This window comes from Pinus tabuliformis, chromosome X, assembly GCF_031772625.1.
Source record: "Pinus tabuliformis cultivar Carrire ecotype Pingquan chromosome X, CPIR1, whole genome shotgun sequence".
In the NCBI taxonomy this organism is placed as follows: domain Eukaryota; kingdom Viridiplantae; phylum Streptophyta; class Pinopsida; order Pinales; family Pinaceae; genus Pinus; species Pinus tabuliformis.
The window spans coordinates 1,150,634,777-1,150,649,661 of record NC_142308.1 but is presented as its reverse complement, the minus strand read 5'-3'; the positions used below and the strand labels follow the sequence as shown (position 1 = coordinate 1,150,649,661).

Genomic DNA, 14,885 nt, shown 5'->3' with positions numbered 1-14,885 from the left:
GTTGAAGAGGCATTGTTGGAGGACTCACAATCTTGCTTGGAGGAGCTCTTGACTTATGGAAACCTTAGCTTGTAGGGTGCACCACTTTGTGGTTTGTACAAACCCTATTTCCCATTTGGAATTCATGCTTATCACTCCACTTAGGGATTTGTTATTTATTAGCCTATGTTTTACTTGTTGACTTACTCCATGTTTTATTATTGGTCTCCCTCAACCCTTGTCTATATAAAGAGAGGATTGTGTCTTTGTATGGTATCACTCTTAGATAGCTTGCTTTAGATATTGTTAGTTGGTGCAATTCTAGCTATGTGATGGATCTTTGAGAAATAGTATTTACTCTTATACTAAGGATGGTGCTTGTGGGATGCATTCACTAGGGATCTTTGACTTTTGAGATGCAATTAAATAGTGTGTGTGAAACTCATGTGATGTAAATGATGGGGTTGAATAGTTGGTTTGATGTTCGGTTGTGCTTGAGCTCCTTGAAGAGGCTTTTGTAGCTTGGTTAGATGCCTTGATAGGCCTTGTTATCAATGGTTAGGATTTGTAGTGATTATAGATCCCCTAGATAGGATTTGGGATGCATTGAAGAGTCCTTACCTATGATGAATTGTACTTCACATCTTGGGATAGGAAGAAGTATTTTTTACTTTATATTCATTATTTTTATAAGAAATAGTTTTACCATTGTTGCCCTAATTTATTTTATTCCATATCTAAATTTTAGATGCAAATTTCATGTGTTGTGGGAAATTTTCATGGTTGTTTTGATACACTGATTTATTGGGACAACAAAGATGAAATGTTGAGTGATTTGGCATTCCTTACATGAAATCTAAGATTTGAAAGGTGGTGTTATATATCCATTGTTAATTAATGTAATTTTGGACTTGCATACTTCATTAGATCATGAATAAGTGTTATTGTATTTATTTAGTGTTAAAGTATGTTTGCGGTGTCTATTTACTTGAACTTTCTTAGACACAATGGTAGATAGATTGAAAGCATTTGTAGGTGTTTATTATATATTTCAATTTAACCCCAACACTTAAGGTTCTAAGATATACCTTATACTTCATTGAACTAATATGAAATTTCTTAAATAAGTAAAGTGTAGCCTTTCTTGGTGAAGATTGTCTTGTTCACAAAGACTCATATAATTAGGAGTTGGAACATAAAGGGATTTTATAAGTGCACAATGTGACCCAATTCTTGTGAAGTTTCAGAATGTACCTCCCCTTCCTCTTGGCCCCCCCACATCCAATTCTAGTCTTTCTCATTTACCCATCAAATTGATGTTATCTAACTAAGATGGATTCATTCTCACGTCTAAAATTAGATTTAGCTTTTACAACAGGTTAATTCCTTAATGATCTAACACTTGACTTACCTGATATAACTTTTCCTTAGTTTTGCAACCTACTTGCATCTTTATTCCATTATGCTTACTCCCCTCAATCTTTCAACACTTGTAATTCTAAGGATTGATTAATGTCGAGTGAATATGAACTTGAAGCAATCCTTAAAGGCCATATATGTTGAACATCATTAACACATTATTTTATTAGCATTACTCCATTCAATGAAAATCAACTTTGTGTTTATTACAACATATAACTTTTAGTTAATGTGAGACAAACTATTTCTCTCGAGTAGAAGCCATCTCTTGATATGTGCATTTAGTGCATCATCTAGCAGTGCCATTCCTCAACCAATAAGCCATGCACCTCTTGGAAAACATACCAACACATTAGAAAATTGATCTCTAACATAACAATACCACAAAATTATTTCAACTAACAAAGAATCTGTAGTCACTTATATTATCACTTCCCACTCTATAGTGGCTTTGGCCAATATATATTATTTTGTGTGGCCATGATTTCAACATGTGCTAATTGTAGTTTAACTTTATATAGCCACATCATAACATATTTATCTATTGTACTAGTCATAATTAGTGAGAATTTATTACATGTATTTATGTACAATTTTGTGTCTATACCCTTTTTTATCCTACATAAATTATTGAGTACTACTGTAATTTCATCTATTTATATGATGTATAGTGCTATGAAATTTTTATTTATTATGCTTTTTTATGTTTAGCCATCATAAATATTGGTTAATTAAAATGATATTAAATGGTTGTGAGTATATTTTTTTACATTGTGTTAAATTTCAAACTCTCATGTTTTAATTATAAAATATTTACGATCAACTATCTATAATTTGAATTAGAAAACACTTAATATGAATGTTTATGATTTCACTAGCTCAAATATTTGTAATTATATAAAACTATTTTTAATATTACCATGTTAAAAAAAAAATTACTAACATAAATAATAATAATAAAACTATTTTCTTAATTAAAAAAAAAATATTTTTATAAATAATAATATATATTTAAATTTTATAACAAATTTACATTTTTTATTATTAATAATATTATTATAGATGTTGTTGATGAAATTTATTCATCAATGTATTCAACTAAATGTTGTTGATGAAGTTTGTTAAGAAGGAATCAACTAGAAATATAATTTACTTTCCAATTATACAATTATGTATAAAGTGTATTTAAAAATAAACACAAAATAATTATAATCAATAATTACATAGTGTCTATTTTGGAATAAGATTTTTAAAATTTTAATTGAGGATGGCATGGATTTAACCTCTATGAAATGTTTTAGAATATTCTTAATAATAAGAGATATATACATCCAAAATATTTTGACTACTAAATGAGTTATAATTTTTTTTGTACAAATACCAATCAATACTACAGGTCAAAAAACCATTATATATATATATATATATATATATATATATATATATATATATATATATATATATATATATATATAACCTTTTTTAAATTATTAAAAAAATAAAATAAAAAAACAAAACAAACAAAACAAAAACAAACAAAAAAACAAAAAACAAACAAAAAAAACAAAAACAAAAAAAAAAACAAACATAACTACTTTTTATATCAATTTCAACTCTCTATTTTAATTACTATTAAAATTGTTCCATAAATATGTTATAAAAAATCTTACCATCTACTAAAAAACTATTTTAAAATAACCACATTTATTAATATAATTAATTTATTAATATGCCACAATTTAACTAATTAAAATCATTATTCTCAAAAAATAATTATTTAAATAATTTTAAATAAATTTATACAAAACGTTTTAACACATGAATTTTAACTAATCACAATAATACACCGATAAGCAATAACTCAACTCAATAAAATAGAAATTTCATATTTAACTTTGGTGATTCTCAAATATAACTATATGCATTGAGAATGCTATATGCTTTGAGAATCAAACTTTCAGTGGTTGTTGTAATTAATTACCCACTAAACCACAATCCTAAGATATAACCTGACCAAGTAAATACAATTTCCTTTTATAATCGATTTCTTAGGATGTATTGCTTTAGAGTTTCTTAAATAGACACGCACAAAATGCTTTGAGACTTGCACTTAGGTTAGTTTTTATAACTATTACTCTAACCCAACTGATTAAAATAGAAATTCCTTGTTTTTTAGTAAATACTTAGGAACACGTCACTTTTGGTGATTTGTGGGCAGAACTAATGTCATATTGTTCGGGTTTGAGTTTGGGTTCGACAATGATTAGGTTCGGTTTGAGTTCGAATTTTTTATGAGGTACGGATGATGTTCTTCATTAGGTTCGTCTATATATATATATAATGAATTATAGGATAAAATAGTAAGAAATCAACATCAGTAAATATCGAAAATGTTATCACGGTCATGGAAAATGCAAGGATAAATTACAAGCTTGGGTTGTGACATGAGGTTATGAGTTTTGATATATGGACTTGGTCAATGGCTATGAGGTTCGTCGAACCTCAAATTTTTTTTAAGGTTCGCCAAAATTCAAACCTCAAGGTTAAAGTTCGACGAACCTTGTGACATATGGCCGCAGAACCATACAAACTATTGTAAGAATCGACTCTATGGTAACTAATTTTATTGGAATAATATAATAACTTTTGTGGGCATAACCATATGGTAACTAATAATAGAATAACTTTTGTGGGCATAACCATATGGTAACTAATAATAGAATAACTTTTGTGGGCATAACCATATGGTAGCCAATTCTATTGGAATAATATAATAACATTTTTTTGGTTAATTTTCTAAGAATTGATGTTTAAAAAAAATTATTGAATTTATTTTATTTTATTTATTGTTAAAATATGATTTATTTGAGCGTTTCATGTTTATAGTTTGAGTGGTTGGGAGTATAGTTTATTTTCTTATCCACTTAGGTTCAACTTCAAGGGATATATTTGGCTAGTTGTGATAAAGCTCAAAGAATAGGCACCCTCATCTATTTGATGTCTACTAAGCCCCAACCCAAAATCCCTATAAACAACAATAAAAATTAAAACCCCCATGACATATACCTACCTCAAACTACCCATATGAAGACAACCCTTTGTAAAATGTTGCCATCACTTACCATCATGAGCTAGCACCACTTGGGAGCTCATACAGACCTTGAAGTTGGAGATGATATGAAGGGAGTTAAAGCCCATCACCTCATACTTAGATGGCATTCACCAATGTTCATGCAAGCATACATTCATAATTATAGTTTGGCTCAGAGGCCTTAACTTGTGATGATAACAATGGTTTCAAATCATTAGTGGGTTGACTTCAAAAGCCATGGTGTTTGGGATAACATTAGAATATTCCTCTAATCTAGGTAAGTTTCTTGTGCTTCTCTTAGGTTATTCATTCCTTTATGTATCTTTGTTCGATATTTTTCTAGTTTAGTTCATTGAGAAGCTTCCCATCTTTAATACCCTTGGTTTGACCCTCTACCACTCCTCTTATTTTGTTTTATATTTGGGTTTATTAGATTGTCACTTGGATTAGCACTCCCAAGCCATCTTTATGCTCTCACATGGTTGGTGGTCTATGTTGTGTTCGATTTATCCATGGTTTCTTTTCCTTGTGAGCAATGATCCCTTCCAGTTGGTCCTCATTTTGTTGCACAATATGTTATGACCAAGTTCCTCACATGGCTATCGTGGGAGACATGGATGAGGGACACCCTCTACATGAGAGTTTAGGCCAATGCGCAGACCTCTAGTGCTAACTACTAGGAACATGCCTCTAGGGCTGCAAAAGAGGCAATTGCTATGACAAAAAATGAAACGAGGGTGGAAAGGTGTTTCCTATCAAATATAGAAGTTAAGGAAAACATTTGGCAAAGGATTCCATAATTGGGCAACACTCGATCCAGATAGATGTAATACATGCATGTTATTGATCTCTATTGGCATATTAAAACCATCATGGGCAAGGCCATGTAGAAAGGAGTGAAGAACAACATAAGATCCTCCTCTATTAGCCCCAAGGGATAGCTTAGTTGGTCAAGTTCTTGTTGCTAAGTAGCTCAACTTTCAGGAGGTCATGGGGTCAAATCTTCTAGACGCCCTTCGAGTTAAGCCTTGCTATTTTGGTCGACGAAACTTGGAATTCTGAGTTAAAAATGAAGAGGTGGTTAAACCTTCAACCTAACAGATAGATAGATAACTAAACCTAGGTGGCTAAACCTTCAATCTAACAGATAGATAGATAACTAAACCTTCAACCTAACAAATAAATTTCCCTTTGCATAAATGGTTAAAATATCTCTTTTTTTTTAATATCAAAGCAAACCAACCAACCTCTTTATTGACTCCAATATTAAACTATTTAATCAATTTAATAACCATTATAGACTTTATACTTTATATAATTACATTATCATAATAGTCTATCTCCCTTTGCATACATGGTTAAAATATTTTTTGTTTTTATATATCAAAGCAAACCAACCAACCTCTTTATGGACTCCAATATTAAACTATTTAATCAACATTAGAGACTTTATACTTTATATAATTACATTATCTTAATAGTCATTTTGACAAATACATTCTATCTAGGTTATTAATCTACTTTCCCACTCACAAACCAATAACTTTAAATTTAGTATTATTATTTTTAAATAATAATAATTAGAATTTAACTTCAACATAAAAATGGCATACAAATAATAACGCCATATGCAATTTTAACATTTAAAAAAAGCAATATTAATACATAATCGAGAGATGATACAAAAGTATAATAACAAATTTCATGTACGGACAGGTTTTTTTTTAATAAATAAGATTTTCCCTTTTTTGGATCGAAGTTGGGTATTCTAAATTTTACTGGCAATAACCAATCAATGTTTAGACGACGACCCAGCTAATTTAAAAAAACTTTTATCCTTTTTCTTGGTCAATCACGTGAAATATGTTGCTTCAAAGATTTCTAGATAAAGGTATAAAAAAGATTGTACTGGAAGACAAATTTGGGATAGTTGTGGGAATGGTTTTACAACTAGATAAAAAACTTTTCCACTGAATCTCGAAAGACGTCACTTCAAATATTGTAAGAAAAGACGTATAAATTGGTTTGAAAAAACAAATTTTAGATAGTTATGATAGCTTAAGAATAATTTAATTAATTAAAATATTTTTTAAATTAATTAAAAAAATAATGTTGATTTGAATTTTTTTAAAATAAACCCATTTATTAAACTACAATTTTATTAAGTAAAATAAAAACATTTTATTTTGGAAGTAATTTCTTGATATATGATTTCAGATATTTTCCAGTAAATTAAAACAAAAAGTAACCACTATTAAGTTACACTTTGACCAAGTAAAATAATTTTTTTGGACCACTATTAAGTTACACTTTGACCAAGTAAACTAATTTTTTTTTGATAAATTTCTTTGAATGTATCACTTTATAGTTTATTTAGAAAAATAATATAAATATGGGTTAATTGTGGTCACTAATTTATCACTAGGCCGACTCAATTGACTAAAATAGACACCCCTTCCCCTTAGTTTTTGGGTCAAAACCTTGGGACATGTTGCTTTAATGATTTTAAGATAACGCTATGAAGTATGGCTTGAAAATTGTATTTGGGTTCATTGTGTCATGTAATTCACCAATGGACCATAACCTAATTTACTAGAATAGAAATTCTTTATTTATTTTTATCAATTTAGAGTATATGTCACTTCAAAGATCCTTAAATAAAGTTATACAAAATGTGATGAGAATCAAATTTGAGCTAGTTGTGAGAGTTAATCTATTATTATTATATTACAAACCTCTTGGTTAATATAAAATAGCGTAGTTTAACTAAGAAATGAATAAATGAAATGATCTTTTTCTAGGCTTGTTTTTTGTAAATTTAAATCAAAATTGGGCAGAGATGTTTAAAATTTTTCAGTTTAAATTGTTTAATTTGTAAAATTCAACTGTTTTCAAGAATTTTCAAGGCATTGAATCCATTATGCATTCAAAAACTTAAGACAACAAAAAAATCAAAATATTGCTTGAAATTGTATCACCATATTCAAATCAAAAAGTCTTTTCTTATATTACATAAGCTCAAAAATATAAAATTTCTTTTTATTAATATATAATATGTTACTTCAAATATTCTCATATAAAACCATATTAAATGTATTGAGAATTGAATGTAATCTAGTTATCGTTATTCATTCATCATAAAAACACAAGGTAAATTCCTCCACTTTAAATCTCTTATCCCTTAAAAACATTTTTATGTTAAAAAATAATAATAAACTTATATATTTTTTTACACACTCTCACCCATTTATATATAAACAACGATTCAAAAAATTAAAAATTAAAAAATACTATTATCTTTAATAAACTCCCATCAATTTACTTGACTTGTATAACAACAATGAAAAAGATCTAAAAAAATTACTATATTTTTAGTACTCTCACAAACTCATATGTAAATAACCAACCAATAAACCTAACAAACAAAAATACTTATGTAAATAACCAACCAATAAACCTAACAAACAAAAATACTTTGTTGAAAATATGTAAGTTGAATCATAAAAGACCTAATAAAAAAACCTAATTACTTACCATATTTTTGATACTTTCACAAGCTCATATGTAAATAACAAACCAATAAATCTAGATGATACTTTCACAAGCTCATATGTAAATAACAAACCAATAAATCTAGGAAGTTGAAGGTATGTAAGTTCAATCATAAAAGACCTAACAAAAAAACCTAATTACTTACCATATTTTTTATACTTTCACAAGCTCATAGTTAAATAACAAACCAATTAATCTAGGAAAAATACTTTATTAAACTTATGCAAGTTTTTAGTTGAATTATAAATTTAGTTAGAAGAAAGACAATGGAACATTAACATTAACATAAAATTAAATATTTATAAAATAAAAGAGTTTGAAAATGTTTTAAACTTTTCAAAAAAAGGTTTTGTGATAATGTTTTTTTCACATTTTATGAAAGTTATGTAAATTTATTAATATTAATGATAAATTTAATTAAATAGTAATATTAACACAATATATATAATGTAATGTAGTTAAATCTAAAAATTGATTCAAAATGATTTATTTAAAAAAATATCATAATACTTAAAGTATTGATCACTAAATTTAACCAATTATAATGATGATTTTTTTTTTCATAATATTTAAAGCACTTAATTACTAAACTTAACCAATTAGAATGATGATATTTTTTTTTCCATGGAGCACAAAAAACTTTGCGAAAAAAACTAAAATATTAAGGTTAATAAATAAGTAGATGTATGGAATATTGTAAATATAGTTTAATATAAATATGTTTTAAACATAGATTTAGCTTGAATTGAGGGGATTAAATTTCTTTATGTGTAAATTTCTTTTCAAGTGCTAAATTTGAAAGAAAAAAATTGCATCCTTCCCATAGTTTGATAGATCCCAATGAATTTATAATGGTTACACACACAATGTGTAATTTTACATTGTTTAAATTGTATTTTTGAATGTTGTATGATATATTTGTAATTTTTTTAACAATATATAATATAGACATAGATGACATTAACATATTTAATATAACATGTGCATTCAGATATTTTAGACCATGTTGTCTGATTAAAATGATTTTTTTTGTTATTATTATTACTTAATCTTGTATATTAAAATATTTTACCATAACTGATAATTTAAATTTTTTATTATTATGAATGTTTTTAATTGTAACATATTATTTTTATAAATATTATAAAGTTGATATCAATATAGATTAGTTAACATAGATTTTCAAATAGTTTAATTAAATCTTGTGTTGAAGCACTTTTGAAAAGCCTAAGGTTACATTCTTTTACTTTTAATTACTTTATCTCTTTTTAAGGTTGAAAAGAAAATGATCTAAATGTTTCTACTCACAAAAGTCTCCATTCATTATGTAATGGATCCAAAACATAGTTATCTAAATAAAAATTGAGATTATTGATGTTTTATAATAATTTTAAATAAAACTATCTAAACATGTATATTCTTTTTTATTTTTTACTATAACCTACATTACTTTTCTATTTACAAACTATTTTATTTTTATTTTAAAAGGGACATGTGTCAACTCTGAATGTGCCTTGCAAACATGTGTTACACACTTCTTAAATGTCTACTAAATTTATTGAAATGCCATTTTTCTTAGCACTCCACTTACAATCCACTACCAGATTATTCATATTGATATTTTTTTTCAAAAATTAAAATTAAAAATAATTATTTTGTAATTATTTATTTTATATAGTGGGAAAACCTATAATAATTTAGTTGTCAAACCACCCATGAGCACAACCATCATTGTTGTTCAAGGAAAACGATGTCACATAAAATAACTAGTTGGTGGTTTGTAAGGCAGGCTATCACTCTTGCCAAATACATCTAGGTCTTGGACAGTTAACCTATTTCCTTAAAAAAAAGTAACTTTTAGTATTCTCTTTTCAAAAACTAAAATTAAAATTAATTATTTTGAAATCACATATAATTAGTAAAGAAAATTACTGGTCACTTTTTTTTAAAAACTAAAATTAAAATTAATTATTCTGAATTCCGATATAATTGGTAAAGAAAATTACTATTTATAAATAAGAAAATTTAAAATATTTAAGAATATCATTGAAGCAGCGAGAGAAACACCTTGCATAATGCTCAGAGCACTCAACGGCTCAAACTTATCCAATTACCATGACGATATTTTTCTCATGGGCATAGAACTCCCCGTGAAAAAGGCAGGTAAAATAAAGCAAATTTCCAAGTGGTAACTGTGCTTTAAATATAACGTTGCCAAAACATACGTACATTTATATATTTGCTAGGTGATGACACGCGGATGTCACGGGTGCCGGAGAGAGGGGAGACACGACACGGTCGGATGGCCCACTCAGCGGCGCCGTCCCCGGGACTCGAGATCATCACATCAAATTCCCGGCTCTCTCTCACCGATGCCACCCAAACTACATTAAATATGCCAGCTGGGCCGGCGGTCACATGAAGGAGCATAAGAGCTCACATGACCGAGTTCAGCTCCCGGAGCAGGGGCAGGAATTGGATTCACGAGTTGAATAGCCGACCACAGTATTTTTGTTCGCGAGTCACAGGGGAGGGGGCGTAAAAATAATAGTAATTGAAGAAGCATCAGAGAGAGCCCGTGGGTGGGCAATGAAAAATGCAGGTGGAATCGCCAGCCGGGAGACCTTTCTCGGATCCTGCGTGTCTGTCGGGACAGCTAATGGCGATTTAGCAAAGCAAACTTAAATTGGAAGATGGGGCAGTGTCCTTTCTCTTTGTCTCAGCCTCTCTGGCGCTGTCGCTGCCTTTGTCCGCGTCCTTTTTCACTTCTTTTCCTTTGTTTTTTCCCCACCATTGCCTGGCACTCACAGTGCGCCATACCACGATCGATAAAATTCCCCATATTCCCACAGCCTTTTCTCAGCTAAGATTCGAGCCTTTGCAGCCTTTATTATTGCCCAGTAATCGCTTCATGGTTTCGTAGAGCCCGCGCACTATGCAGCCGCCCACGTCCAAGATCTTCCGGGCCGAGGCCGATCTGGACTTCGATCAGATGAGCCTAGAAAGCTTCCCCTCCTCGGCCACGCTTCATTCCACCAACAGCTCCATCAGCGAGAGCTCCGGCTCCGGCTCTCTCAGCTTCAGCTGCGCCTCCTCCTCTTCCCTAGGCGCAGGATTTTGCAGCGCACGGACCAGCCTCAGCCTAAGCCTGAGCAATTCTTGGCCAGAGGCTGCGCACCGGAACAAGCCCCACAAGGCGAACCAGGCGTCTTGGGAGGCCATCCGGTGCCTGCGCACCAGAGACGGTGGCATCGGCCTCAACCACTTCAAGCTACTCAAAAAGCTCGGCAGCGGGGACCTCGGCAGCGTTTACCTCTGCCAATTGAGGACCCGGCCGGGCGGTTTGTATGCCATGAAGGTTGTTGACAAGGAGGCCATGGCTTGCAGGGACAAGCTCCACAGAGCGGAGGTGGAGAAACAGATCCTGTCCACTCTTGACCACCCGTTTCTTCCCACTCTCTATGCCCATTTCGACGCCTCCCATTATTCGTGTCTCGTCATGGAGTTCTGCCCCGGCGGGGATTTGCATTCTCTGCGCCAACAACAGCTCATCAAACGCTTCAGTTTAAGAGCGACAAGGTATATCTTCCATAACTTGAAATCTCAATGATAGGTCAGCTGAGGAAAGTTCTTTAAAATTAGAGTTTTGCAAGTTCCAAATTTCTCTGCTTTCTGGTGGTTAACACCATTTAAATAAATTAGAAAAATGGTCTTATCCATCTTTAAGAAATGCCATTACTGATGAAGAAGTTATACCTTATAATCCATTGAAGTACTGAAGTTCTGGTATTTTAGGTGGTAATGTTCATCTATGTTTATGTGTATAATAAGAAAAATTATATTAGTAAATATATAATAAGCAAAATTATATTAGTAAATGTGGTTGATATATTTTGATTTATAAATGTGATTTATAGATTTTGATTGACATTTTCTTAATCATATTAGTAAATGTGGTGAATATACTACTGGTATCATTTTTCTTAGTATAGATCCTAATAATGTCATTTGTCCATATATATAATGTCATTTGTCCATATGTATAATTAGGATCACTATATTAGCAAATGTGGTTAATATAGTTTTGATTTGAGAATGCACTTAATCTCCTTTAATTAATATAATTTTTTCTCTTATAGATCTGCATAGTGTCATTTGTCCATATATATAATTAGCATGGCTATATTAGTTGATATAGTTTTAATTCGAGGATGCAGTTGATCTACTTTAATCGGCATCATTCATAACCATATTATGCCATTTTTCCATATGTATAATTAGCATCACTATATTAGCAAATGTGGCTGATATAGTTTTAATTCAAGGAGGCAGTTGATCTACTTTGATCGACATCATTCATAACCATATCAGCCAGGCTGGTGGATAGATGTTGAACGGATCATTTTTCCTCTTGAATAAATCTAGGTATTGGCATAATGCCATTTGTTATTTAACAATTTGTATGGTAATTCATGTTTGTATTAGGTAAACATGGATATAATTTGCATGGTAATTTCATAGTTGTATTAAGTAAACATGGATTTGAAATTTCATTTATTGATGTGTAAATGTGATTTGTTATTTGATAATTTATATGGAAATTTCATATTTGTATTAAGTAAACATAGATTTGATAATTTGTATCGTAATTCTAGTCTTGTTTTAGATAAACACAGATTTAGAAAATGCAAAATAGTAAATATTTGAAATTCCATCCATTAATGTATAAAGATCGTTTGTGATTCAATAATTTGCATGGTAGTAAGCATGTTTTTCGGATTAATCACATCAGTATTAATTGGTGAACATTTTGTATTGAGGATGAACACATCCACATTAGCTGGTTCGAAACCTGGACCAAATAATACTGATGTGATTAATATGAAATACATGCTTACTACATTATGGATCACAAAAGCCTAAGATCTAAAATTTGCATGGTAATTTCATATTTGTATTAGGTAAACATAGATTTGATAATCTACAAAATAATTTCATATTTGTATTAGGTAAATATAGATTGTATTAGGTCAATATAGATCTATAGATGCAAGAAAGTAAATATTTGAAATTCCATCTATTAATATATAAAAACATGGATTTAGAAAATAAGATAGTAAATATTTGAAAATCCATCTATTAATGTGTAAAAAAACCCAAAAAAAATATACTAATATTCTTTATTACGCCCATAAAATACAAATTTCCCTTCACTATCTTAAAATAAAAATGATATATAAAATGATAAATATCTGAAATTCCATGGATTAATGTGTAGAGAAGTATATAAGAATATACCATCCTCTTTCATTTATTACCATAAATAATAAAAATAAAAATAAAAATCATTCACTATTTTAAAATAAAAATTTATATTAAAAGAAAGATTAATCAACTAAATAAAAATTTGTATTAAAAGAAAGATTAATCTCCCAATGCTGGTGGAATAAAAGTATAATGTTGATGTTTTGGATTTGATTGGCAAGAAGCTGACAATTTATCAAATTGTGAACCAGGTTCTATGCGGCGGAAGTTCTTGTAGCGCTCGAGTATCTGCACATGATGGGCGTGGTATTCAGAGACCTGAAGCCGGAGAACGTACTCGTCAGGGAAGACGGCCACATCATGCTGTCGGACTTTGATCTTTCGCTCCGCTGCGACGCCGTTGCCACGCTGGAAAAGACCACGGAAGGCGACAACAATCTCTCCGTCCGCGCTCCGCCTGGCGCTGTCTGCAGCAACATCGACCCCGTAATTTCCTGCTTCTTACCCTCATCGTCGTTGTCGTCCAACAAAGCGACACGCAGCGCAAGGTACGAAACGCGGCCGCAGCTCGTGGCGGAGCCGAGGGACGCCCGGTCGAAATCCTTCGTCGGCACGCACGAGTACCTGGCGCCGGAGGTGATATCCGGCGAAGGACACGGTAGCCCGGTGGACTGGTACACCCTGGGGATCTTCATCTTCGAGCTACTCTACGGGAGGACACCGTTCAGGGGCTCGAGCAACGAGGCCACGCTGACGAACATTGTCACGCAGCCACTGCGGTTCCCGGAGAGGGTGCCGAAGAGGGACCGGGAGGCCTGGGAGGCGGCAAGGGATTTGATAAAGAAACTTCTGGTTAGAGATCCTCGACGGCGCCTTGGCTCCAGCCGGGGAGCCTCTGAGATTAAGGGGCACCCTTTCTTCAAGGGGATTATTAACTGGGCTCTCATTCGTTCCATGCCACCTCCGCAGGTGCCTGCTGTCTCAGCAAAAAAGAAGCAGCAGCCAGCGCCTGTTCATCGCTTCGATTATTTCTAATATTGTCTTCGACGTGCATGGAAGGCCCCAGGATATAATCGAAGCTTTTCGCGTCGTCTCGTCTGTTAAATAATTCAAAGTCTCCCTGCACCTGCAATGTATATTTCATCATGTATAGACATTCTGTGAAGCAATGTCGACGCTCAACCGCGGATTCATGTATAGCTGACTTTGATTAAACGGTATTTATTTATTGATGCAACCAGTTTATCATTTGCTACATTTTTGTTTCCAAATTGAGGCTGATTAGAGTATTGCTTTCAATCACCGGGTGCTGTTGAAGTTTTTGTTAAATATGAGTTGATTAGATTTTTTTAAGGGTGGTTTATGGATTTAGGCAGATTAAGTTAAGTTGATTAATTTCTGAGTTCAAACAAGCAAAACCTAAATATTTAACAATAGAAATTAGACCAGCTGAACTAATACTTAAGACTTGTAAGACTGATTGATTAGAGTTTCATATTCCCAATCTATCACATGAAAAAATTGTATCCAATATTATTTTTCATTCTTAAGTGTTGCTAACATTTTTGTTTTTTATATA

At 31.4% G+C, this 14,885-nt stretch overlaps 1 protein-coding gene across 1 annotated transcript; it reads left to right on the top strand.

Moving 5' to 3' along the window:
* The first annotated feature begins 10,466 nt into the window (after window positions 1-10,466).
* LOC149143971 (protein kinase PINOID 2-like) lies at window positions 10,467-14,547 on the top strand. Its single transcript, XM_089453322.1, has 2 exons — window positions 10,467-11,620; window positions 13,558-14,547. The coding sequence occupies exons 1-2, from the start codon at window positions 10,977-10,979 to the stop codon at window positions 14,339-14,341; spliced, it is 1,428 nt and encodes a 475-aa protein (XP_089309448.1). The 5' UTR covers window positions 10,467-10,976; the 3' UTR covers window positions 14,342-14,547.
* Window positions 14,548-14,885: the final 338 nt, after the last annotated feature.

Bases quoted from the DNA above. Each gene is read 5' to 3' on its own strand.
- LOC149143971 (XM_089453322.1), top strand. From the start codon at position 10,977: ATGCAGCCGCCCACGTCCAAGATCTTCCGGGCCGAGGCCGATCTGGAC. The intron at 11,621-13,557 runs GTATATCTTCCA...ATTGTGAACCAG, and splicing joins TTCAGTTTAAGAGCGACAAG to GTTCTATGCGGCGGAAGTTC.